This window comes from Cricetulus griseus, chromosome 3, assembly GCF_003668045.3.
Source record: "Cricetulus griseus strain 17A/GY chromosome 3, alternate assembly CriGri-PICRH-1.0, whole genome shotgun sequence".
In the NCBI taxonomy this organism is placed as follows: domain Eukaryota; kingdom Metazoa; phylum Chordata; class Mammalia; order Rodentia; family Cricetidae; genus Cricetulus; species Cricetulus griseus.
In genome coordinates, this window is record NC_048596.1 from 233,034,522 (window position 1) to 233,061,919 (window position 27,398).

The following is a 27,398-nucleotide window of genomic DNA, read 5'->3' on the forward strand; positions in this document are numbered from 1 at the left end:
ATTCTATGGCTCTCCAGAAAAATGAAGTAAATTAATGCTACAGAAATGAAATCTTGTCTCTGGGATCTTAACATCAATAGACAGTAAATTAAACAGGGCCTACAAAACCCACCTTATATTGGTTGCTGGCAAGTCTATTGATAATAATGCTCATAAGACAGGGCTTTATCTTTTTAATAAAATCCCCTAAAAAAAAAGGCAGAAGTCCATGTTATATCATCTCTGAGGATAATCAAATGATGTCCTGGATGAAAAAACATTCTAGACTGTTTTCTCTTGGTAGTTTTTGTTGTAGCTGTTATTGTTGTTGTTGTTGTGGTGGTGGTGGTGGTGGTAGGGTTGTTGTGGTGGTAGGGTTGTTGTGGTGGTAGTGTAGTAGTGGTAGTGTTGTGCTGTTGTGGTGGTGGTGGTGGTGATGCTGTGGTGGTGGTGGTGATGCTGTTGTGGTGGTGGTGATGCTGTGGTGATGCTGTTGCGGTGGTGGTGATGCTGTGGTGGTGGTGGTGATGCTGTGGTGGTGGTGGTGGTGTGTGGTGGTGGTGGTGGTGGTGGTGGTGGTGGTGATGGTGGTGGTGGTGGTGGTGATGCTATGGTTGTGGTGATGCTGTGGTGTGGTGGTGGTGGTGATGCTATGGTTGTGGTGATGCTGTGGTGGTGGTGGTGGTGATGCTGTGGTGGTGATGCTGTGGTGGTGGTGGTGGTGGTGATGCTGTGGTGGTGGTGATGCTGTGGTAGTTGTAGTCTTAGTAATTTAGGGGGTTTTATGTGTTTATTTGGTTTGACCTGGATTTTATATTTTTAGAGAAAACCTTTCTGTACACCCCTGGCTGTTTCTGAAACTCCATCTGTGTAGACACCAAGCTGGTCTTGAATTCAGGGTCTCACCTGCCTTGGCTTCCTGGGCACTAGGTTTTAAGTTGTGCAGTAGCACAGCTTTTTCTCGGTGTTTTTGAAACAGGGCCATACCATCTAGCACAACCTGTGCCAGAACTCACTCTGAAGCCCAAACTTGCATCACTCGCAGTGATCCTCCTGTCTCAGCTCCTAGGTACATAAGTCACCATATCTGGCTTCTGGCATTTTGTTTTAAGAAGAAAAGGCTGAGGGAAACAGTAATGTCTCTGCCCCTGCTGGCTACAGACAGACCAGGAATCAATCCCCTGGCACCGGGTGGGTTCACACCACCAATTCACACCATCCACCTACTTAGCTCCTCCTTGCCAGATGTAGCAACAGTAGGAGGAGACAGAGGGGTGTGATGGAGGCCAGGGCTTAGAGACGTCCTCACACTCTTGAGGTCACCTCCCAGTTTCCTCCTTCTGAACTTCACTTTCTCTTCTGCCTACCTTACTTTCTCTTGTCCTGCCAGTCTCTTCTCTCTTCCTCCGTCTTTCTTGATGTCTCTGTCCCTTGTCTGTCAATCTCTGTATCTTTATGTCTAGCACCCTCTCTGATTCTTCCTCTGTCTGTCACTCTCTGTACTTGTCTCTCTCCCTCTGTCTCAGAATATTCTGCCTCTCTCCTTTTCTTGCCCCCATCCCTCCATCCTTTTCCCCTCACCTTCCTCCCCCCATCTCATTACTGCTCCACACACACTCCTCAACCAATGAGTTCTGAGGCTCACACTAACTGCTTAGCTTCACCTCTTCTCACCATCTAGTGTGCTATCATTTCCTTTCCCTGCCGTGCAGGGAATTCTGGGAAAGTTGCAGCCTTACCCTCCTCATATCACATCCTGTCACACACCCTGCCTCCTACCCTGAAATGGCATGGTTGCAGTACCTAATGCTGCTGCTTGTGTCTGGGCTTGACCTTCATGGGATCATTGATGTCACTTGATTTGCATGGTGTCTGTCACAGTGAGATGCACATGATGGCTCTTGATAAACAGTGCTGTAATCGGTAATGATGATGAGGACAGGGCAGTGATGACCATAACAGTCACAGAAATAATACACCCACTATCTAAACAGTGCTGTCTGGATAAGGCTAAAACAACTGGCATAGAAATGCTTCTTTTGGCATGGAAGTCCTTTGGCTCCTCCACAGCCAACCCTGAGCATAAGATACGGATGTGAGTGTTCATACATGAGCTATTTCAGAGCAGAGACACATTTGCCACTTTTGAGTAGGAACATATGTTATGATAATGGTTCAAGACCATAAGCATCTGCAGTGTGCATTCTTTGTACAAAGGCAATCACAAAGAGACAATCTGATAATATATGTGTTCATCTGTTTTCTAGCCTGTACAAAAACAAAATTTCAACCTGGGGCTTAAATAATGCTCAAAACAGAGGGCCTTCACACACAAGCACAGATGAAACTTTCTAACCAAATGGATTATAGACATTCAGTGCTCAGGAGAGTGAGGCTGAGTACACAAAAGCACAGGAAACATAGTCTATAAAATACTGTGAGAACACAGTTGGCCCTATAGCCTACAACACATTAGATGTCTTTCTCAATCACTTTTCTACCTTTATTTTTCCTTTCTTTCTTTTTTGAGATGTCACTGAGCCTGGAATTCCCTGGTTTCACTAAACTGACTAGCCAGACGTCCTCCTGCTTCTGCCATCCCCCAGTGCTGGTGTTCCAGGCACACACTGCCATATCTGCTTTTGTTTTTATGTGGGTTCAGGTCTTTATGTCTAAGCAGCAAGCATTTTACCAACCGAGCATCTCTCCAACACTAAGTCTTTATCACACAATGCATTCAGCATCCCAATCACTGCCTGCGTATAGAAGTCACCAAGTTTATGAAAGAAGGAGAGAGAGTCAGGAAGTGGGGTGAGAAACACCAATCAGTGAGAGGCTGAGGTATTACACAAGGCCAGACACCTTCAGATCTCCCATTAGCACGTTCTCAGAGTGCCTTACTAAGCTGAAAGGAAGTTTACAGTGAATGAAAACGCTAGCCCAAGACTGGCAGACACTGCTCTGTGATTGTCCTGGTTACTGATGTGTTGTGACTTTTCTGGGGAGATGTAAAACTAGCCACTGACTCCAAAGGGATAGCACCAACAACTGAAAGTGATTTGTCCAAATTCATCCTTGGGGTAAAATGGGTTTATTAGGGTTGCAATAGAGTGTGGGCAGCTATGAACAGCTAAATCTCCACTCCACTCCAAACCCCCATCTACCAAATTCCTATTTTATATGGGCCTAAATCCACTGCAGAATTGACAAAAGCTGGATGCAGAGTGCTACTTAGTGTTACAGCAGTAGTGGTAACTATAGACTCAAGCAACATAAGGCATAAACAAAACCAGACTCTGGGAAAGGCATGTTTATAAGTGCTCCATCTTGTCCTTATCAGTGATTTCTGCTGCTATCAGTAAATACTGCCTAGCCATGGGAAAGATGGTGTGCCCAGATTGCTGCAAGATGGAGTTACTCTGGCCAAGATTCAGACGGTTAGTCCCGCTATGTGATTCCACTAGCTTCAAGGAACCAACTCATTGGTTAATGGTATAAGTACTACTAAGACTTATATTAAGAAGACATTTGAAACATCATGGGGAGAATCAAGAGGAAGAGAAAAGCCCAGGTTCTGACTAACCAACTGCATCGCGTTAAGTCACAATGACTCTCAAACAGTACCAAGTGGTATGCATGGGGTCAATGGCTGGTGAATATCTGCTAGCTAAATAAATGACTGAAATCTCTTCCTTTGTCAGAAAATTCAAGTTATAAAACATTAATATGCACAACACAATTGAGTATGGTATAGAAACTAGTATTTTGTTGTGTGTATCATAGTAGTGTAGGTGGCATGGTGTGTTACATCTTCATATGTGTGTATGCGTGTACATTCAATGACATGTGCACATGTGCGTGTGTGAATGCGAAAAGCAGAGGCCAAGGTCTGGTGTATTCTTCAATCACTCCCCACATTATTTTTCAAAACAGGGTCTCTCACCAAACCTAGAGCTCACCAATTCATCTCAACTGGGTAGACAGTAAGCCCAAAGAGCCACCTGTTTCTGCCTCCACAGCAGTAGAATTACAGACATGTGCCCTGTATCCAGCTTTTTATGTGGCTGCTGGGGACCTGAACTCAGGCTCTTGCAAGCACCTTTGACAACTAAGCCATCTCTCCAACACTTGAAAACTGGTATTCTAAAAGATTGTAATCTTCTCACCAAAGCCAATACATTATTTTTGCTGCCTATAGATTTTAGGGAGGTGTTAAACCTACCAATTAAGAAAATCAGTCTTACCTTGAAGTTCAGTCTTACATATCTCTCTCTTAAAATGCAGTTGTTTGAACATTATTAAAAAATGAGTCTAGATGACTTTTTCTCACCCTTTATTTCTTGTGACTTTCACATGTTAAGATGAACAAAAAAAAAAACAATAAAATGGTGTTCCTAATTAAGTTGGGGAAAATGAATCCACTAGACAAATCTGTGATTCGCTTTGAAAATTCCCTGAAATATTAAAGAAAAAATGAACTGGAGTCTGATGTATCCAAGGATCCAAACAATTATACAACTGTATCATTTCCCACATGCAGATCAAAAGTATTACTTGGGCTTCCTTATTTGTGATCTATGGTACCTACATGATAGTATTGCTAAGTAATAACAGCCATTCTTTTGGTACAGAATTTTTATGAGTAAAAATTGATTTCATTTTGCAATGATAGTGGTATGATCAGTTTACAGGAAAACAAGAAAATGATACAGAAAGCTTGAAATTTCTGTAGTGCTTATCATGAACCATAAAATAGCACAGCACAAAATACCTTTAGTTGCCTATCAGCTAATGTCTGAAAGTATTCTTTCTTCTGTCTAGAGTTTGGAACTTTCACTGGAACTCCATCCTTCCTTTTGTCGATACAAAGACAGTTAGTCCCCAAGGTACACAGTAGTAGCTCTAATTATGGACCACTCTGATGGTTCTAATTCCTTATCAAGGGATGAGAACCTCATTGGAGCATCAACCAATCCCCTTGAAGACTCATTTCATGATTCTTTTTCATGAGAAATTAATGCTCCTCTAGAAAGCATCCAATGAATGTATTTCTCTGTTATAAAGGAGTCAGTTCATATGTTAGGAGGGGGGACCTTACCCATTACTCTCCATCCAGCATACTTTTCTTTATATGTATGTATATGTAGCGTCTACACACACACATACACACTGACTCACATAGAAACACTGACATAGACACATATACATAAAAAGAAATCAAAACAAGTATTTTAGCTAAAACCCTATGTTAAACTACATCATATACACAAAGGCTAACTCACAAGTTCTAAGTAGGTAGAACTAACCCCTTATGAGTGACAGCTTTCACAGAAACAGAACTAAATCTTGGGCCTAAGTATCCCTGTAATCCTAGCACTTGGAAGACTGGGCCTGAAGGATCCCAAGATCAAGGCCATCTTGAACTATATAGAGAGACCCTATCCTGTGGAATCAATGGCTAGGATTACAGTTTAGTGATAGAGCATTTGCCTGATATTCAGGATTTGGGTTCCATCCCCAGCATTGGAAATATTAATAATAATAGAAATAATAATAATTTAAAATCCCCCACATCAAGAGGTTGACTCAAGAAAATGTCAAGGCATATACATGTACTTTTCAACCTCAGTTCTCTAGGAGATGAGGCAGGAAGACCCCATAATTTTGAGAAAAGCCTAGGCTACTAAGGGAATTCAAGGCCAACCTGGACTACACAGTGAGTAGCTCAATGAATGAGAAATATAGTAAAGAAAAATGAGGAAAATGTAAGAAATGTCAGCTAATATTCTAACTGTCACAGAGAGCAGTAGCTGACTCTACTATGTTCCTGTTAATCTTTTTCTGAACTTACATTTTTTCCTACAGCTAGGATTTTGTTGTGTGTACCAGTTGGCTTGCAAGCTGTTCCTCAAAACTACAACCATGGCTCTTTGTTAAAATAACAAGCGCTTTAATGTGAGTGTATTACTGCTAGTATTTATGCCATCAGCTGCTTTACTCCCTGTCGCTGGAGGCCTGCTGTGTTTTCCAGGTCATTACTACTACGAAGAGTGCTCCCCCACAAAACAAACCATTGTACAAATACTTTGCTCTAGATGGCAGATTTCCTAGGTGGGATCTGTGGCTTCTCAAAAAAGGACAAAGGGCAAGATGGAATCATCTGGCATGCAGGTGGCTAAATAGACACCTCTAAAGATCTGTGTCATTCCAGAACCTGTGACTCCAACTTTAAATGGCAGAATTAAGTCAGGGAGACTAATGGAGGCATGTATCCTACCTCAGATGGCTTCTTAGTGCAACCATATGTGTCCTTGTAAAAGACAGGCAGAGAAAATGTGGGACGAGAAAATGTGGGACAGGCACAGAATACTCATGGCAGAAAGCAGAGTTTGGACTGGTGCAGACACAATGCAAGAGCACCAACAATTGCCACCAGCAGCTGGAATAGGTGAGGATGGATCCTCCCCAGAGCCTCCAGGGAACTTATGGCCAGGCAGGTTGACAAGGTGATTTCAGATCTCTGATCCCCAGAACCATAAGAGGTGTGCTTCTATGGTTTGGGGCCCTGTGGATGCAGTTGTTTGCTACGGATGCCTTTGGAACACAATACAACATCATGAGAGAAAAAAAATCACTCATTTAGCTTAAATCTAGAAAACCATGATGCCAGATAAAAATTACAGTAAACTATGTTCCGAAAATCCAGGCTCTAACAACACCCTTGAAGACTGAGTGGATCTACAGAAAGTTTTCACCTCATCAGTGAAAACTGACCTTTAAAACCACAAAATTAAAGTTAAATAGTATGTCACCAACCTGCAGTGGTTAGAATAACAGGTGAAAGCTGTGTAACCATCACATCCATGTGTGTGGGGATGGCTTGCTTTCATACTCTGAGCAGCCACTGTCACAGGCACAGCCTCCTTAAAGAATGGGGAAACCAAAGCAGTTTTTGTCTCTGTGAAGCAGACATTGAACAGTTTATGCAAATCTAAATCTTCTGGAACTAATGTTCCTTTAGATATGGCTTCTAATTTTAAGTGCCTGGACCTGGTTATTGATCACAATGTCACTTTAAATAAATTTAAACTTTCTCCATTAAAAAAATGAAATATATATATATATATATATATATATATATATATATATATGAATGATAGCTGTTTTCTGGAGAATCAGGCATCTGTCAGACTGTCAGACTTAGAGTCTGACAGTGAATGGGATGCTCACCTTCCAGGCAAACACTTGTTATTCCACATTCACTCCAAGCAGCTCCCTCTTCTCTGTACATAGGCCCTTAAAGAACAGTACTTATTGACTTATTGGCAAGCTCCTCCTCCGTAGCACATTATCAACTCCACAAAATTCAAAAGAAGACGATGTGCCATTTGCTCATCCCGTATTTGTTTGAGAGGACAGTACTTGGAGATTCAGTGCAGGACTTCATGCATACAAACAAAACAAGTACAATATCACTGAGCTACACTCCAGCATCCCCCACCCCCTTTTTGAGACAGGGTCTCTCTATATAGCCTAGGGTGGATTGGAACTTTCCTTATAACCCAATTGTTCTTGAACTCATGATCACCCCACATCAACCTCCCAAAAGACTGAGATTAACAATCGTGTGCCACTCTACTTGCCTCAAAAACCTTTGTACACATTCTTTCACAGAGAGTTCATGGCAATTTTTACAACAGGACTTAAGTAAGTTTTGTATGGTCTCTCATGATAAAAACAGAGTGATAGAATGGGTGATACTTACCAAACACCAAAGCAACAACAACAAATCAAGGACAGTGTCGCGCCTACCAATCCTGTTACTACTGCAACCACCCACTGAGGTGGCCAGAATGGCCAGATTGCTATCCCCAGAGACACAGGTGGCTCCTGGTCTCCAGGACTCTGCTCAGAAATGTGGAAACAGCAGAGTGCTGGGAAGCCCAGTTCTATAAAATAAAAGTAACTATCTAGATCAATGAGTAAGAATACCATAGAAGTACAAAGAAAGCTAGAGAGTGAGCTAGCACACTCTAAAACAGTCCTAGATGTCCTAATAAATGACTGGCAGGAGGCAATATGCAGGTGGTCAGTTGGATGTGATTCATCCACATGGGAGAAGGTACATAAAGAAAGCCAAGAGGGCAGGTGGGGCACTCAAGAGGAGCCCTTGACAGGGACGTAGTGATTTGTAGCACAAGCAATAAGGTAAACAGTGTGAATATTATATCTTTTCTTTCTGTGAGTATACTATGATTATTAAATCAGTTCTATAGTAAAAGGAAAGATAATTATTGACAGTCTTTGTTTGTCTTCTTTGGTTTGCTTTTCATTTATGACTGTCCTGTAAAGACTGTCCTGATACATATACCCTGGTACTTTATTAGAGTATAGCCATGGGATGAGCTCCTAGAAGTCCTGTTACTGACTCAATGGGTTATCTTTCTTCTCCTTTACCCACAAAAACCAGTAGTTAGTCAACTGAGAATAGATTGGCCAAGTGACTCTGGCTTCATATTATTAGTTGTCTTCATAAAGGTGGGGGGAAAGTGGTGTGACATTAGGGAAATAGGTGGTGGAAGCAAGTTTTAACTCCAAGATGGATGGAAAATTTATTTCCTGTAGTCTTTCAATGGCTTGGGAAGGAGACAGTACTAGTGTGGCCATATTCCAATGGAGACAGGGACATATCAAACTCTAGCAGCACTGAAATCACCTAGAAGACATTAAAAAGACAACTTCTTGAATCCACTCCAGAGGTTCTGATTTGGCAGGCCTAGGATGGGGACTGAGAGTCCGGGCTTCATTCAAGTGCCCAGCCCTGCATCATTCAGGTGCCACACCTAGAGGATCACTGAGTGGACTATTGCTTGAAGCAGCAAGAAGTGGTCCAGGGTGGCCCAAATGGCCAGTCTGGGTTTGTATTTCCTCTGACATTTTTTACTCCAGAATTTTCATTAACTAAAGTTTCAGCGTTGAATGACATTGGAATAGGGTGGCCAGAGTTTAAAAAAAAAAAAATGATGCCCAGGTTTGTCTAGACTGACAACCAATCAGATAAAAATGTGTTTGGAGACTGTACTGTTTAGTTTGTGACAACTTAACAAACTAGTCACCTAGGAAGAAGGGATCTCAATTAAGGAATTACCATCAGACAGACTTGCCTAGAGGCATGTCTATGGGTCATTTCCTTGATTAATGTTTGGTATGAGAGTTCCCATCCTACTGTGGGCTGTACCATTCCCGGACAGGTGGTTCTGGGTGCTATAAGAAAAGTAAATGAGCCAGCCATGAGTAGAAAGCCAGGAAGCAGCATTCCTCTGTGTTCTCAGCTTCAGTTTCTATCTCCAGATTCCTGCCTGAGTTCCTACCCTGGGTTCCCTCAATGATGTCGTGTGACTTGGAGTTGTAAGATGAAATGAATGCTTTCTTCCCCAAGTTGCTTTTGATCATATTTTTTTCCACAGTAATAGAAAGCTAACTAGGGCAAGAACTAAGGCATGTTCTTAAAGCTTCTAGTTGGTCCAGTATGCGGGCTAAGTTAAAGAGCATGGTTCCACCGAGGTCTCTGAGTATCACCTGCAGATTATGACTACTTGGTTCCCTCAGTGTGACCTTCACAGGCTTCAGACAGAACATGGAAACGTTTGCAATTGATGTGGTGTTCTGTTCAGAAAGCAGGCTCACAGAAGAAAGTAGAAGTGTTTATCTTTAGAAAGATCTCACGCTGCACATTTACAATTCTAAAGAGTTGTATCTTTCCAGAACCACATCATGATGCTATAAATAACAGGAAGAAAGAGAAAATGTCCAAAATACACATCACCAATGGATGTTCTTTGTCTTCAAGGCACACACCTGTGTGGAGGGCCTCATACACAATGAGTCTCATCATTTTCTCCCTACCGTGGAGGTCACAGTTCAAATTCAGTGAGGAGATGACATCCCTTGGCTAAAGAAAGGCAACCTTTTCTAAAATCTCTCCTCCATTTATCTGTGGTATTTCTGTGAGTGACAAACAGACAAAAATATATTTATCTAGGGATTATCTATATTGAAAGCTAGGCATAGGATTTCTGTCTCTGTCAACATTACAGGCATATCAGCTATTTGAACAAAAGGAGAGGTATTTTTCCATTCAATCCAGAATGCTGAGGATTCTCCAGTTCATATTCAGAGAGACATTTGGTTTTATTGATCGTGTTAGCTGAATTTGTTTAAACTCTTATAGCCAGGCAAAGAGGAGGTTGATTTTTCTTTTTATTGTAAAGGTTATTAGGGGGAACCAGATATAGAAGTTATTTGTCTTTAGACAATCCAGTGGAATCAGAACACTGAAATGTGTTCCACAAGTTTTGTTCAAAGCCAATACTTTGATGGTCTCAAGAATTACTATATCACTTCATGGGAATTCTCATCTTACGGTCTGAGGCTTAGCATATTTGAAAAAGATGCCTTGTTGTCAAGGGAGATTTATATATTATTCTACTTTTAATTGATAAGAAATTTCTAAATTTTACCAACAGACTGAAAGTTGTAAGCTCCACTTGTGCGCCATCTGTAGCCCAGAGCCCTTTGCTTTAGATGTTACCTCTTGGCAGACTTTTTGGGCATCCTTTGTTACAAACCTTTCCTTGGCATGCTTGCCCACCACCTCCAAATCCAAAAAGAATATGTCTAAAACACTTCATGGTAGCAATTCTGTTTTATTCCTACTCGGTATCTATCTCTCTATTTGTTTACTTATATATTTATGGGGGTGCTATTTGTTTGTATCAAGTAGAGTCTTGACTAGGCTGGCCTCTAACTCACAATTCCCCTGCCTCCATTTCCCAAGTACTGGGACTAAACTACAAGAGTGTACAAACATTCTTGGCATTTGTTTTAAAACATATTTACTACATTGTTTTTATTTCATTGGGGGGCATCCTGAACATGTCATACTGCACATGTGGGGGTCAGAGGACAACTTCCCTTCCAACCTTTGGGTTCCAGGGATTAAAGTCAGGTCCCCAGGCTTGACAGCAGACACCTTTACCCACTGATCATACTGCTATATCTCTTCTTAGCTTTTCATTTATTTATCTTATTTTGTTGCTTGTTTTTATTTTAGTTTTTTGGTTTTACTTATATTTGAGGGAAAGAACAAGAGGTTGGGTATATATGGAGATGGAAAGGACCTGAGAGGAGTTAGGAGAGAGAAAAAAACATGACCAAAATATATTGTGTGGAAAAAAATAATAGAAATAAATAAATAATAAAATGACCAAAGAAAAGATGCAAGGGAATGAGCCAAATTCCTCAAACACAACTCAAAACCACCAACACTCCTCCTCCGAGGAAGAGTTCGGATATCACAGGACTCCTCCCCCGAGCTTTGTAGACAATCTGTAACTCACCAGTGAAAAGTGAGGGCATTAGCGGAACCACGGTGGGTATGTCATATAGTAGTGAAAGTTCAGAATGAAGCAGAAACATCAGGAATGAGGACATGTACTTCTTCCAGACAGGCCCTTTGTCTCAACCCATTCTGATATTTACAATGGAATAAAGTGCATGTATCCAAGGACAGCCCTTTCTTTGCTGAGAAGACTGGTGTGACTTCTAGAAAATGACCACAATATTTTTAAATGAAGTTATGCAAATCTGATAGTCTAAAGTAAATGTTTCATAAAACCAATGACTGTTTAAATCGTAGGACTAAATTGTTTGTATATAAATATTACCTTTTATATTCCATTTGAGTTTTATGTAGATGAACACATTACTTTAATGACCTGCATTTACAGAGGGAGACGGGGAGAGTGGTTCCCTGAAATCCTTGCCAGCCAGATGGCTGCCTTTTCTTGCATGAGATTAAAAGATGTTTCTCATTCACCATGATGCTTCTGAGGCAGATTAATATCACCAGCTAAATTGCTTGTGTTTTCGGAATAAAATTTAAAGAGAACTTTTTAAAGCAATTGGTGTCACCGGTTCTTGGAGCAGATTGCTCTCCAGGTAGAAACACATTCGGTAATTAATGGAAAGAATTCTGTGTTAATTGACTGCTTCAGGAAGAGAGATATAATGACCCCTTATTAATCATCAAAAGAGATGTACAGCATGGAGGTCCCACAATAATTGCTCCAACAGTGGGAAAATGTTAATTAATGAAAAAGAACAATGATGTAAGAAATTAGCTACATAATGCCTGCCTCCAATCATGGTTGCATTTTAAACACATTAGAGGGAAAACCACAGTGTTGCTTTAAGTAGTAGACACACAGAACTTTCTACTATGAATTTAGGTCTGGGGGATGAAAAAAAATGTTTTTCACAGTACTTCTGACATTTCTGCTTGAAGAAGTAAGAACTTTCACCCAGGGTTATATTTATTTCAAAGAAAGGGCCCTTGTCAATCATCTCTGATCTAGGCTTTTTAAAATAAAAAACTATCCCCAGACCAAAACAAAGTCATTTATTGATGCCCTTTAATTTCAGCACAGTAGGCCATTTTGACTGCTAAGGACAAAGAGAATGGAAGACGATGCTGTTCCCCAAATGGAAATCAGCAAATTCAGTTTCTGAACCTTTCCCAGATAGTATACAAGAAAAACCTTCAGATTCACTTTGGGAACCAAGCATCTTCTTTCAAACAATCTAATTTTAAGTCTCTGAGAGAATAGCACTTCCTGTCCCTCTAGCAACTTGTAGAAAAGGAAGTTGAGTTTAATGAGCATGTGAAGACACTATCAGAACTCAGAGCTGGGTCCTTAGAGTCTAGCAGCAGTATCAGTGGTCACCCTGATGACTTGCCTCTGAGAAGTCCTCAGGCCATCCTTCCCTGGGCTGGAAAAAGAGACACCAAAACAATCAGGCAGCTGAAGAACAGAATGACACCAACATCACTCATAGGTCCAGCTCCCTGAATAGACCGTGAGCTGCCAGCATCGCATCCCCAACAGATGCAGGAATCTCATTGACTTCACCCTTGCTTTTCCTTCTAGCTGGAATGTGCTGGGACTACAAGGAGCTCTCCTCTGTCACTTCATCGAGCCTGTGTACCTCCATAGCATCATTGTGGGAAGTCTGCACCACACGGGTCACCTTGCACGGGTCATGAGCCACAGGATGGAGAGCATCGGCCAGCTGCCTGCCTCATACCGGCAAAACAGGCCTCTCCTTAGTGGTAAGATAGCAGTCTCAAGAGAGAGACCTGCAACCTCCTCCTTGTCTGCAGGCTGCTGAACATAGGCCCCATGGCTGCAACTCTTGTCTGATTACATTCATGTTGGCAATGGCAAAATGACAATGAAGAAACTCAGTATGGACAGGTGTGTGTGTGTGATATCTGATAATAGGCATATCTGATAGTAGGCAACATTTTAGTATGAATTCATCACATGTCAGTATTTTGTTTTCACTGCAGTTTTTAAAGTAGCTCACACAAAGACCCTATTAATATAATGAGGCTTAAGAGGCCCCCAACACCTTAGCTGCCCCTGGTATGTGAGAACCTAAGTGCAGATTCTCAGAACCCATGTAAAAAAACCTGAATGTGGTGGTGCACATCAGTAATTCCCTCACTTTTTGGGCATGGTGGGAGCTGGAGACAACCGAATCCCCAGAAACTCACTGGTCAGTTAGCCTAATGTATATATGCAATAGCAAACAAGAGACCTATCTCAAACAAGGTGAAAAGCAAGGACTGACACTCAAGGTTGTCCTCTGACTTCTCACTGTCCACACTCACACTGTAACACACACACACACACACACACACACACACACACACACACACACACACACACACACACACACACACACACACACACACACACACACACCAAAACATAAAGAAAAAATGAAAGGGTTAGTGAGCCCCCAGGTCTCCTAGAGTGTGTCTGCAGAACCTGGGACACCCTCTGCTATAGGGCCGGGAAGGAAGCACATCTGGAAGGCAAACCTTAAGAAAACTACACTTACTACTTCCCATAGAGACTAGATGCTGTTAGGGAGCCAGGCGTGTCACCCCACCTAGCAACAGTTGCTTGCAAGGATTACAGGTCACATAGCCATGGAAACACTGGAAGGTGTGAATTTTATGTACCATAGAGAGGAGCCAGTGAGAAGTCTCCAAGGCTTTGGAAAGGTGATGTTGATCCATTGGGAGCATTGGACTTCTATATTAATTGTAAACTTCCAGGCTTGTGGGAGACAACCAAAGCAGAAAGAAGAAGCATGTGAGTTTTAATCCTGTCTTGTTAGCCTTATGGTGAGAACCTAATGGAAAATTCTATGTCATTAAGTGGGTTCCCCTTTGTATACCAAGAGAGCTCTCTTGAGGAAGTATTTGTGGCAAAATTGGGAAGACACACTGAGAAACACTGGAACTCCCTGTGCAGGAGCTGGAGGCAGGCTTTCATGGGCTTGGCTGTCTGGCTTTAGCTTGTGCTGTGGTGTGAATGTGAAATGCCTTCCATAGGCTCATGGGCATTAATACTTAGTCCCCAGGCTGGTGGCACTGTTTGGAAAGGTTGTGAAACTCTTACAAGACGGGCACTTTAACCAACTGTGCCATGGAGCCAACTGCTGTGGTTGTGGAACTTCTAGGAGGTGGAGTCTTACTGGAGGAAGTAGGTCACTGCGTGAGGGCCTAGAGGTTTTATGGCCTCACTTGCTATCTGCTCAGCCTCCTGATTATCAGTGCAATACAGTTAGCCTCCTTTGGCTCCTCCATGATGGATGGATCTCTTCAAACCATAAGCCAATGTAAGCTCTTCTTCCCTTAAGTTGCTTCTGTCTAGTAATTTGATCGCAGCAATGAGAAAATTAATACAGCCTGAGTCTCAGGAAAGAAGAAAATAGTAAGACAAAGCAGTTGTTGGTGTCTGTGTGTCTATGTATGTCTGTGTGTGTCTGTGTGTGTGTGTCTGTGTGTCTATGTGTGTCTCTGTCTGTCTGACAGTGCCTGTGTGTCTGTGTATATCTGTGTATCTCTGTCTGTCTGTCTGACAATGTCTGTGTGTCTGCGGATATCTGTGTGTATATTCTCCAAATGTCTGTGTGTCTGTATGTTGCAGTTAGGCCTAAAATTTATTCCTAGAGTTTTTAAATTGCTCCACATTATAAGATCAGGTGTGAAAAGGGGCCTCATGGGAGCTGTGGTGGGGATGAATGAAATAATTCATGCAAAGCACAGAGCTATGCTGAGCAAATTCTTAAGAGACGATGCTGCCATCACAGAAATGAATCCTTTTATTCACTTATCCTACAATATTTATCACTTAAAGGTTATGTAAAATAAGATCACAGACCTAAAAAGCTGAAACAGAAAAGGTAGGAAAGGAGTTCTCCATGTGTCACAATTCGGTCCTTCACATAATAAAACCCCAGGCAATTTCAACGCTAAGCTCCTGGGCTCCTTACTTAAGACTCCTCTTTCTTTTAGCAGTGAGAAGAGTTCATGGCACTAGGACAGTAGGCTCAACTCTAGCTCATGAAGTTGAGTGTGGTGACACATGCCTCTAATTTGAGTATTCAGGAAGCTGAGGGAGGATCCTGGGCTCAAGGACAGCCTTGATACATAGTTAATTATAGACTAACCTGATACAGAGAGACTAGCATCATTATCTGTTCAAAGGCACGGGATTAATTTGATTATTGTTAGATCCTGGGGTTCCAGGTTTGCAGCTAAGTAGAACTTGTATTCAAATGCTGGCCAGTCTCAGCAAGGCTACCTCACACAGAGTGGCACAGCTTTATCTAGGAATATTAAACAACTGTTTGTGTTAAGACGTTGCCTTATTTCACTGTAAAGAGCGATTGTTAAAGAGGTAATTACTTCATCTCCGACCTGAGGGCTGAGCTAATATTAATAAGGCTGGATTGACACCCACAGGCAGTGGGGAACCTACATTCTATGTGCTTGCACTATTTCTGCTTATTACATTACCCCTGGACCCTTACTTTTGTTCCCAGCCCACTGGCTGGCTCCTTCACCCTCAACACAGAATGTGTGATGGAGACTTAATCACTAGCTAGTTTTACTCCACCTGAAAGGTCCAAGCTATAAAGGTTGCCTTTGGGTTCAATCTAGGCTGCAGAATCCATAACTCTAACCATAGCAGCTCTTGGGAAATGAACAACATATGGGTAGTATTCTTGGGGACAGAAAGGAGGCAAGAAGAGGGGTGTGTTCTGAGTGGCACAACTATTATAAAGTTCAGAAGTATCCAGGAGTGGCAAAATCATTTCGAGAAATGAGATTACACTTCTTAAACCTTCTCTCAATGCTGACTTCATGACATGAATCATCTCCTTCAATCTTCAAGCCAACCAAAAACAAGTACTTGTCTCTCCATTTTTTTAAGTGTCAAGGAAGGCGAGGGAGTTATCTGTCTAAAATGTTTGCCTTCAGGAGCAAGGCCCTGAGTTCAAGCTCTAGAACCCACATGAAAAGACTCGGCATTGTGGTTTTATGTTCAGTCTAGCCTACTTAGATACTGAGTCCACTGAGAAACCCTGAGGTGGATGATGATCCTGAATAATGATGCTGGATGTTGCCCTCTGGCCTGCATATGCATGTGCACACAGGTGAACCTTCACAACCATGAGCACACATTAATTAATGCTGAAAGGGACTCATGTAAATTTAGTATATTCCTTAAGATGCTCTATTTAACCAAAAGGAACAGATCTGGTTGGCTTAAATTTTAAACTCTTCTGATCTGTCATATTATATCCTGTGGCAGTGCAGTACAAGTTCTTAGATGTTATTTTTTTTAACCGCATAAAAACTAATAATGCGAAACGAGGCTAGCTAAAGAGGCAGCAACATCTAACTACCAGAGAAGTGGTGTGGGAGCCACGAGCCAATGCACTGGAGTGTGTCCAAAACTCTTAGCTGCCCGCTGTTCTCACAGTCACTCAGACGGCACTGAAGACTCCTCTATTGCCAAGCATGGAAGTGAAAGGTTTGCCCTAAGGTCTAGAAAATTATATTTATTTTTTAAATGGCCAATAATTTCAGCAATTCTGAGAAAATGTTACTTGGGGACCAAACACTTCGTCTTTCTTGATTTCATTTTTCCTTGTTTTTCTTTATCCTGTCTTTCTTTAAGGTGACAAAGACTCGCTGTAACTAAGTAACAAAACTAGCTCAGGACAACCTTGGAAAATGGCTGGTTTGGAAGCATAAGAGAATGTCACCACAATAGATGTCCCCAGACTATGGCATAGTTGTTAGATTTATTGTAGTTTAAATTTAAGAAACTTTTCATTTGTTATGATGGGTTTGCATTCTCTCTTTGTCTGAGCTCCTAACTCCTTGAGTTATCCTCATTCTTCTGCATTTATCTAAGATTTTTTTTCTTTTGGTTTTTTGAGACAGGGTTTCTCTGTGGCTTTGGAGCCTGTCCTGGAACTCACTCTTATAGACCAGGCTGGTCTTGAACTCACAGAGATCCACCTGCCTCTACCTCCAGAGTGCTGGAATTAAAGGCATGCACCACCACCGCCCAGCCTAAGAAATTTTTAAAAATGATTTAGCAATGGGACAGACAGCTCATCAGTTTTGAGTGCTTGCTGTTCTCGTATAGGACCTGAGTTTGGTTCCCAGCAGCTTACAATCACCTGTAACTCCAGCTCTGGGGGATCTGATCCCTGTGGGCACCTGCACACACATGCACATACTCACACACAGAGATGCACATACAAAATAAGTCTTTTTTAATAGTGACTTAAAATGAACAAGCACTAAGAAATGGAAACTACAATAAAATCTCTTTACCAACCCACTGTCAATCCTCCGGGGACCAGTAGGTCCTTTCTTGGACGCCCAGTCTCCTGTCTGTGCTCTTTACAAATTACATGTTCATCTGGTAACATGGCAACATAAATAAAATGATAACTTCTCTTTATTGTAGCTGTAGATAGATGGCTCAATGAGCAAAGTACTTGCTGCACCAGCAAACGGACCAAGCCAGGTGCCCAACACCAATGTAAAAGCCAAGCCCAGCAGCACACCTGTAAAGCTGGCACTGGAAAGGGCAGAGATAGGAAGATCCCTAGAGCTCACTGGCCAGCCAGTCCTGCCAAAATGGTCAGCTTCAGGTTCACTGAAGAGGCCCCCTCCTAAAAAAATAATGTGAGGGGCCACAAGATGGCTTGATGTACAGTATTTGTCACACAAGCCTGACAACTGGAGTGTGATTCCCCCAAACCCAAGTTGAATGAAAAGTTACACAGACAGTGCTGCAGCACAAATAAGAGAAACTCAATGACATAGAAGGAGAGAATTAACTCCTGAAAAGTTGTCATCCTACCTCCATATGCATGGAGCATGCATGCACACACATACAGTATGGTGACAAACTTGTAATAATAAATATAGAGAATGAGAGAAGAAAGCACCCAGAAGTCAGCCTCTGGCCTCCACACACACATCCACATGTGAATGCAAACAAGCACACACGCACATACAACGAATTTTAATTGTTAAGTGTGAAATCCATGACTAGAAAAAGATAATTAGAGAAATCCAGGGCCACCTGATGGGACTGGGATATTGGCTCAACCCCTGAGATACTTTGTCCTCTCCCCCAGCCCATGTGGCATCTGCCTCCCCCACAAGCAGTGTGGTGTGACTGAAACCATCTGTCTGTACTTACTTAGAATATAGTTTTCATTACTGTCAAGATGCAAATTAGACTAAATTTCGATATCTCACCTGCTTGAAACCCCTAAGCAGTAACTTCATTGTTTTTGATGGACATTTGAAAACGAATCATGCAAATTTTGAAAAGAAAGCATCCTAATTTCTGGAAGAAAAAAACAAGAGTGGGGAGAATTAGGTCTGGCATAAGGATAATGATAATCAAGATCACACTCAAACAAGCCAATGAACTTCCCTCAAGGTCAGTTTGCAGAGCCGCCCTAAGAGGTGAAGCTCATGCATTAGTAGAATGAAGCCCTGCAATTTAGATATGGCTAAATCAGTTCTGGGTTAAAAAGAATCAACCAAGCTGAAAAGGATGCCCTCATTGCCACAGGCACAGGGTGCATAGTAATGTCTTAAAGAGAGACTTGAAATATTCTGCACAGAACAAGCTAAGCTGGAGCCAACTTCAGGACCAGAAACCTATGAGTGTGCTGAGGCTGACCCAAACCCTGAATCATTGGGGTGGGGGGAGATTGCGTCATCACCTGAAAGAGCTACTGAAAAGAAGTCTATCAATGAGCTTTCTTGTAAATTCAGTAAAGTGAAAACAAAACAGTGAGAGTAATAACTAGTAAAACTCTATACTTTGAATACTCATGTTTTTATTTAAAAAAAAGTGCCATAAAATAGAAAGTGACTTTGACAGCTTGTCCCACCAAGCTGAAGATACATACTTCTTGATGCTTTCAACATCATGTCTAACTTTTTCTCCCATCAAGTAATAATAATTGTGATGGAATGAAGGGGTCTAGATAACATAGTTGTCCTGTTTTCAAAGAGAAATGCCCCCCATAGTCTCATTGTTTGAACAAGCAGTCCCATTTGGTGGCACTGTGGGACCTTTAGGAAGTGGGACCTTGCTGTGGGAAGTAAGTCACTGAGTATGGGCTTTGTGGGTTTATAGCCTAACTCCACTTTCAATTTTCTGCTCCCTCCTCTCTGCTCCCTGCCCCCTTTCTACTCCCTGGGTATAATTTGAACAGCCTGCTTCCTGCTCCTGTCTCCATGCCATCCCTACTACTGACATGTCTTCCCTTCCATGATGGACTCTATCTCTCTGGAACTGTAAACCAAAATAAATCCTTTCTTCTCTAAGTTTCTTTATGCCGGTACGCTTTATCACAGCAAAAGAAAAATAACCAATGTAATAGTCAAATTCTTTTTTATGATAATAATATATTTAACAGATGTAGTTTTTATACTTATTTGTGTATGTGGAAGAATACTTGCAGAAGTCAGAGGACAACCCACAGAATTTCCCTTCTACTATATGGGTCACTGGGACTGAACTCTGGTCATAGTTGAGGCAGCAGGAATTGCTGTCCGCTAAGCCATCTCACCAGCCCTAGATGTGGTTTTTAATCTTGATCTTTCTAAACCCACAATGAAAATAAAACTATGATTATTTCTATAGTACAAAGCAAGGTTATAGCAATGATCAAGAAATCTGAGACCAGCGACAGGTCAGAGAATTGATCATTAGCAGAGGAGAAGGAAGAGGAAAATGGGAGAAGAGTTTCCAAGGGAGTTTCGAGGAGCAAGCTGGTCACCTGCTGCCGTCTAGGGTTATGCAAATGGTAGACAAAAGAGCTCTTTGAGAAGCACTGTTGTTGGCTTGGTGCCACCTTCCCAATGTTTGAGGAACTTAATCTTTAACTTGATTTTGTTTAAAATGACTGTTTGTTTCCAAGTCTGAGACTAGGTCACAACAGTCTTTTCCTCAGGAGTGTCAAGGTGCCTGGGTGACCATAAGATACCTTAAGTCATCTTGGCCTTGGAAGACAGCCTTGTATGTGCTTGCCACATAAGCATGAGGACCTTAGGTCTGTCCCAAACCAATAGAGAATCTGTCATAGCCATGCCAGGCTTCTACATAGATTCTACAGATTCAAACTCAGGTCTTCATGCTTGTCCAGAAAATTCTTGTACCCACTGAACTATCTTCCCAGCCCCCTTGGTTTACTTCTTTTTTCCCATTTTTTTTAATTTAAATTAGAAACAAGATTGTTTTACATGTCAATCCCAGGTCCCTCTCCCTCCTCTGCCCCCCACTAACACCCTACTTATCCCATACCCTTTCTGCTCCCCAGGGAGGGTGAGGCCTTGGGGGATCTTCAGAGTCTGTCGTATCCTTTGGAGTAGGGCATAGGCCCTCCCCATGTGTCTAGGCTCAGAGAGTATCCCTCTATGTGGAACGGGCTCCCAAAGTCCATTCCTATGCTAGGGATAAGTACTGATCTACTACAAGAGGCCCTATAGATTTCCAAGGCTTCCTCACTGACACCTACGTTCAGGAGGTCTGGGTCAGGCCCATGCTGGTTTCCCAGCTATCAGTCTGGGGACAATCAACTCCTTTTTCAGGTCAGCTGTTTCTGTGGGTTTCATCATCCTGGTCTTGACCCCTTTGTTCATCACTCCCCCCTCTCTGCAACTGGATTCCTGTTTAGTTGTGTGTCTGCTTCTACTTCCATCAGCTGCTGGATGAAGGCTCTAGGATGTCATATAAGGTAGTCATCAATCTCATTATCAGGGGAGGGCATTTAAGGTAGCCTCTCCTCTGTTGCTTAGATTGTCAGTTGGTGTCATCCTTGTAGATCTCTGGGCATTTCCCTAGTGCCTGATTTCTCTTTAAACCTATAATTGCTCCCTCTATTGTGGCATCTCTTATCTTGCTCTCCTCTATTCTTCCCCAACTCAACCTTCCTGTTCACTCATGTCCTCCTCACCCCTCCTCTTCTCCCCTTCTCATTCTCCTAGCTCCCTCTCTCCTCCCCTCATGCTCCCAATTTGCTCAGGAAATCTTGTCCCTTTCCCCTTCTTCGGGGGACCATGTATGTCTCTCTTAGGTCATCCTTGTTTCCTAGCTTCTCTGGTCATGTGGATTGTAGGCTTGTAATCCTTTGCTCTATGTCTAAAGCCCATATATGAGTGAGCACATACCATGTTTGCCTTTTTGTGACTGGGTTACCTCCATCAGAATGGTTTCTTCTAGTTCCATCCATTTGCCTTCAAATTTCAAGATTCCATTGTTTTTTTCTGCTGAGTAGTACTCCATTGTGTAAATGTACCACATTTTCTCTATCCATTCTTCAGTTGAGGGGCATCTAGGTTGCTTCCAGGTTCTGGGTATTACAAATAATGCTGCTATGAACATGGTTGAACAGATATCCTTGTTGTATGATTGTGCTTCTTTTGGGTATATGCCTAAGAGTAGAATTGCTGGATCTTGTGGTAGGCTGATTCCCATTTTCCTGAGGAATTGCCGTACTGATTTCCAAAGTGGCTGTATGAGTTGGCACTCCCAGCAGCAATGGAGGAGTGTTCCCCTTTCTCCACATCCTCTCCAGCATAAACTGGCATTGGTGTTTTTGATTTTAGCCATTCTGACAGGAGTAATATGGTATCTCAAGAAAGAATATTAAGAGCAGCAAAGGAAAAAGGCCAAGTAACATATAAAGGCAAACCTATCAGAATTGGTTCACTTCTTACCTACACTGAGAACCTGTTAAGACAACCGCATCACACAACGTACCAATTGCCCACCCTAGGTCCCACCACATTCTGCAGGCTCCACAGCACATGTCACATATTTCCCACTGAATATTCTCTATTAAGACAAGAGAGTAGCTATAAAATTACTGGCAATTAGATGGTGTCCATGTTAATAATGATGAATAAAATGGCATTAATATGATAAATTTACCAATTCTGTTTCCATTAGAAGTGTGTGTGTGTGTGTGTGTGTGTGTGTATGTGTGTGTGTATAAGAGAGAGAGAGAGAAAGAGGGAGGGAGAGAGAGAGAGAGACAGAGAGAGAGAAGTGGGGGAGGGAAGGAAGGAGAGGGAAAGAGAGAGATAACACAGGGTACACAGAATATCTGGCAGTATATTAAATATTAAATTCAAGAGGCCCATTCTATCCCTGCAACTTTGTGATTCCATGCATGCCTGGAAGCATACTACTCCATTCATTTTGCAAAATTAAATGTAATGCTGCCCTGTATTATAGACTCGCCTCACTTCATATAAAAATTACATCCCTGAAAGGTCTTGTGTAAATTTAATTTGGGGAGACTGAATTACATTTTAAATATAGTAGGCTCACCAGCTATTTAAAGACATGCTGTAATGTCTCACTTATATAATGCCTTTTTTAAAAAAATAAATAAGGATTTCTTTAAAGTAAGGCATCTTTATATAGATGTGAGCCATCATAAAGCTAATTTTCATGGAAGAATCGTGGGTAGTCTGTCTCATTCTTAAATAATGATGGGACTAAGAGCAGTGGTCGTAATAACTATTGTAATAATCAAATTCTGGTGAGAGGAGAAGCAGTAGTAGGTTAATTAACTTATCAGAGACCAAACCACTAGAAAGTCATAGAAGTGATATTTGACCTTGACCTATTTCTGAGCCCACCTTGTTAACATAATTGTGTGAATTGAAAAGACAAGTCAGACAATCGCATTGAGTGTCACACACACACACCAACCTCCAGAATATTAGAGGCAAAGGTGGTAGAGACTGGCTGGTTTTCTATGCAGATCTACTTTGGAGTAAGATAGGCTTTCAAAAACATCACCAAAAATGATAAACCCAGTTACAAATGTCACATCTCCATGTTGAGTATCAGACAAACTTGCATTAGCATTTGTCTGTTAAAGATTACTTTAGTAGAGGAACTATTTAGGTGAGGAAGGAATTTCCTCCCATGACGGTTCAGAAACTATTACTAAGGAAAAGGTTGTAGTTGATTCTGGCCCCATCCCCTCACTCTTCTTTGGCTTTTATACAAGTTTCCTAATCAAAGAGCCTGTTTCATTACGACAGACCCACTCTGACATGTGTTGCCTTTGTTTATTCCGTAAACCTGAGAAATGACCAGCTACTGTTAAGGTATCTGGCCATAGTCCTCCATAGTCAGGATTAGCATTGCTGAAGGCAAGGGGAAGGGCAAACAAACTGCCCCAGAGTGGAGGAAGCAAACTCTCTCATCTGTAGATCTGTCCTTTTGCCAGTAGGTGGTGCCAGAGTGTGGGCTAATTCCAGGAAATGATGCTCATATTTTGGAAAGTTTTGATTAAAGTTCATGAAATGGGGAGATGGGGGCATAAATCATTTTGGGAAGCTCCCCGTGCAATCACATTTATTATTATAAAAAGAAAGTCACAGAAAAAAAAGACCTATGAAGGCAGAAGAAGAAGTTGAAGTGATACAGCCATAAGCCAAAGAATATTTGTAGATTCCAGAAGATAGGTCAAGGAAGGCTCTTTCCACAAAGCCTCCAGAAAGCATGGCCCTGCTGACACTTTGATTGTAGGTTTCTGACCTCCGGAACTGTCAGGGGGAAAATCTGATTGTTTCAAGCAATTAACTTTATAATAAACTAAATACAATGCTACATTGTTAAAGCATAATTTTCTCAATTTTAGAAAGCATATTAAATTATGCACTATTGTTCCTTCATTACAAAATAATTCATTAAAGGCAAATGTTTCTTAGGGTTCCTATTAGGTCAATTTTATTTTTGTTTGTATTGGTTTCTGGATACTAAAGAGAAAGTTCCTAGAATCTTTGGTCAAAGTAGTCTGCAAAATAAGAAACATGATACCGTGTGTCTTAGAGTTTCTATTGCTGTGGTAAAATACCATAAGCAAAAAGTAACTTGGAGAGGCAAAGATTTACATCATCTTATCAGCCTCAGGTCAGAATCCATCACTGAGGACAGTCAGGTCAGGAACATAAGACTGGAGCCTGGAGGAGGAAACCGAGGCAGGGCCATAGAGGAACACTGCTTACTGGTTTGCTCCCCTTGGCTTGCTCAGCCTTCTTTCTTAAATCACCAGTGACCACCTGCCTAGGGATGGCACCATCGCCACTGAGTTGAGCCCTCTATATCAAACACTAATCAGGAAAATGCCCTACAGCTTTGCCCACAGGCCAATCTTATGGAGGCATTTTCTCAATTGAGATCCCTCTACCCAGACATGTCCAGATTTGTGTTAAATTGGCAGAACTCAACCAGCATACCATGGATTCCATCAACTTAATCCCAGTCATTTTCTCACAGTCCTGGGTTTCTGAATATTGGCTCTTCACCAGGGGAATTCTTTATTCTTGGACTATAATCATCACAATACATATTTTTCAAAATACCAAATCTACTTCCTAAATCTTAACTGGAACTAGGGACCTATGTCGACTAGAATATTCTGTCTGATCTGTTGGTGTCTGCCACTGGAAGGAAATTTCAGGATAATCCTGAGGGACTTAATACTCTAAACTGGGGGCAACTGGCAATACCGTACATATTTAGTATTCTGGATTATCAGGTATATGTTAATGTATTATCTTGGGAACATCATGGGGCTGGGTCTTGGCAGGGCATATTGTAGCCTTCTTTTATTGTGTCCTTGGAGGTTGGTTTTTATTTACTTCATTCTTTTTCAAGACTGAGTCCCATGTAGCTCATGCTGCCTCCCACTCACTATCTAGCTGAAGATGACCTTGACTTTATGGCCCTCCTGTCTTCACCCTCCTAATGCCTTGATTATGTGCACTCACCACCACACCTAGTTTTCTGCAGATGCATGCTGAGACCCAAACATAGGACCTCATATATTCTAGGCAGGTACTCTACAACCACATCCCCAGAGCACCAAGTGACTTGATTTTAATGTTAAAGCTTTTCATGTTGCCTCATGAAGAATAATTTATGTAATTTATGATATTTACATCTATACCTCTAACTATGGAGATGAAGAAGTTAAGCATGAATCAGTCTTTCCTTTACATGCCTGAGAGGATGTACCTTCATCTTATCCAGCAAAATCTGAAACTCATATTATTGATAGAGTTCAGCAATATGGTCCCTAATGGTCTTTAAACACTTTTTAAACTAATCTTCACTGGCTTGAAAGGAGCATGGTACCTACAATAGAGTGAATATTACCCATAGAAAAAAAGCTCACATCTAGAAGATGGCTCGGTGGATAATAGGGCTTGCTATGTAAGCCTGAGGACTTGAGTGCAAATCTCTAGCATCTACATAAAAACCAGGCATGACCAGCCCTGCATGCCTATAACCCCAACATTGGGCCACAGAAACCAGTGGATCCTGGGAGCATACAGGCCAGCCAGTCTAGCCAAAATAGTAAGTTTCAGGTTCAATGAGAGACCACGTCTCAAGAGAATAAGACATATAATATAGAGTAGTACACTGACATCTGTCCCTGATCTATGTGTGTGCACATATACCATATACAAAACACATATAAACACAAAAGCATGCATCACTTACACACATCACATATACAACAAGAAAGGAAGGAAGGGCTGAAGGGAAGGAAGGAAAGAAAAAAAGGAAAAGAGGAAAGTAAACAAAAGAGAAAAAAGATACAAGCTCTATAGAAGATTTTGTTTGTGTTCATATCCAGGAATACCAAAAAGGTACCTGCAGTATTGGTTTAAATTTACAAAATCTCCATGTAATGAGTGAGCTCTTTTATATGTGTGACCAAGTTTTCATAGAAACCAAATGTCTTTCTAGGGACCAAAAAGCAGAAGTCTGGGTTTCACATAATTATCTTATTAACATATCTTCAAGGTCCACTTCACATCAGAGGGATTGTGTATATGAATGTTGTCAGGGGGGATTGTGGGGGGGGTTGCAGGGGCGGTCAATGGAAAATGAAAAGAATCACCTAAAACAGAAGAAAATGCAAAGCAAATGAGAGCAGGACAAATTGGAAAGCAGCCTCTTCTTGGTGACTCAGAGGCCATACTCAGAGTTTCTTCAACGCCATGCCACCATGGGCCTTCCTGTGGGAAGAGGTAACCTGGTGCTGACCAACAGCTAAGGAACTAGACCCTCGATCATTCCAACACAACACCCGAGACACTGCCTCCTGACAACTGCATGTGTTGCTTATCCTTGTAGCATTTGCCCTACAGAAAAGGATTGTGGGGCCAGCCCGGTGTGAATGTTGTGGGCAGTAATCATATGTTTCATTGAACGTTAGAAAATCTGCACATTACATTCAAGTGAGTCTGGCACACAGCTCCATCTCCTTTGCTATAATCAGAACCTGATCATTAATTAGAGCATTGTCAAAATTGTCCTTCTGGCACTAACACTTAGTAAACATTGCAAGTGATATTTCTTTGTGGTAAATTTTTTTAATGACATCAAAAGCTGGATTCCCATACCCACAGGTTACTTTGGAGAGGATTTTTGTTTTTTTCGGGGGAAAGAATAGGATAAAAATAATCCTTAAACTAGAGGCTCAGCGTATAAGTAGACAATGATAACTACAACAGAGGTATTAAAATTAAGGGTTGGACAAATGTATAAATGTCCAAAAATGTGTGTTTAATATAAAAATAATCCTGACTTTTGCTTATTGGTTGGTCACTCCATTCCCTGGAACAATTAGGTAATTAATCACTAAACTAGAAATATTTTCTGTCCTATAACTGGGCATGTTTTGTTGTGTGGCTTGGAGAAGACTAAGTAAACTAGAAATGACCTTCAAATCTTCTTTTAAATAACAATTACTATAGCATTTGATGCTTAGAAAGTGCTCTTTTCTGTCTCATTTCTTCTTCACTTAACCTTATGAAATGAAGTTGCCATCATCAGAGAGCAAAAGAAGGGAATGAATGATGTGTGCCAGGGCCAAAGACAGGGTGGAAACAAAGTCTCTCTAGTTCATAA

At 41.5% G+C, this 27,398-nt stretch overlaps 1 protein-coding gene across 1 annotated transcript in view; it reads left to right on the forward strand.

The window, feature by feature from the left end:
- Adarb2 (adenosine deaminase RNA specific B2 (inactive)) overlaps positions 1 to 27,398 on the forward strand; it is a 195,801-nt gene that overhangs the window by 153,841 nt on the left and 14,562 nt on the right. Inside the window, exon 8 of the mRNA XM_035441717.1 lies at positions 12,969 to 13,150. Coding sequence (XP_035297608.1) covers positions 12,969 to 13,150 — 182 coding nt within the window. The remainder of the gene's footprint in view (positions 1 to 12,968; positions 13,151 to 27,398) is intronic.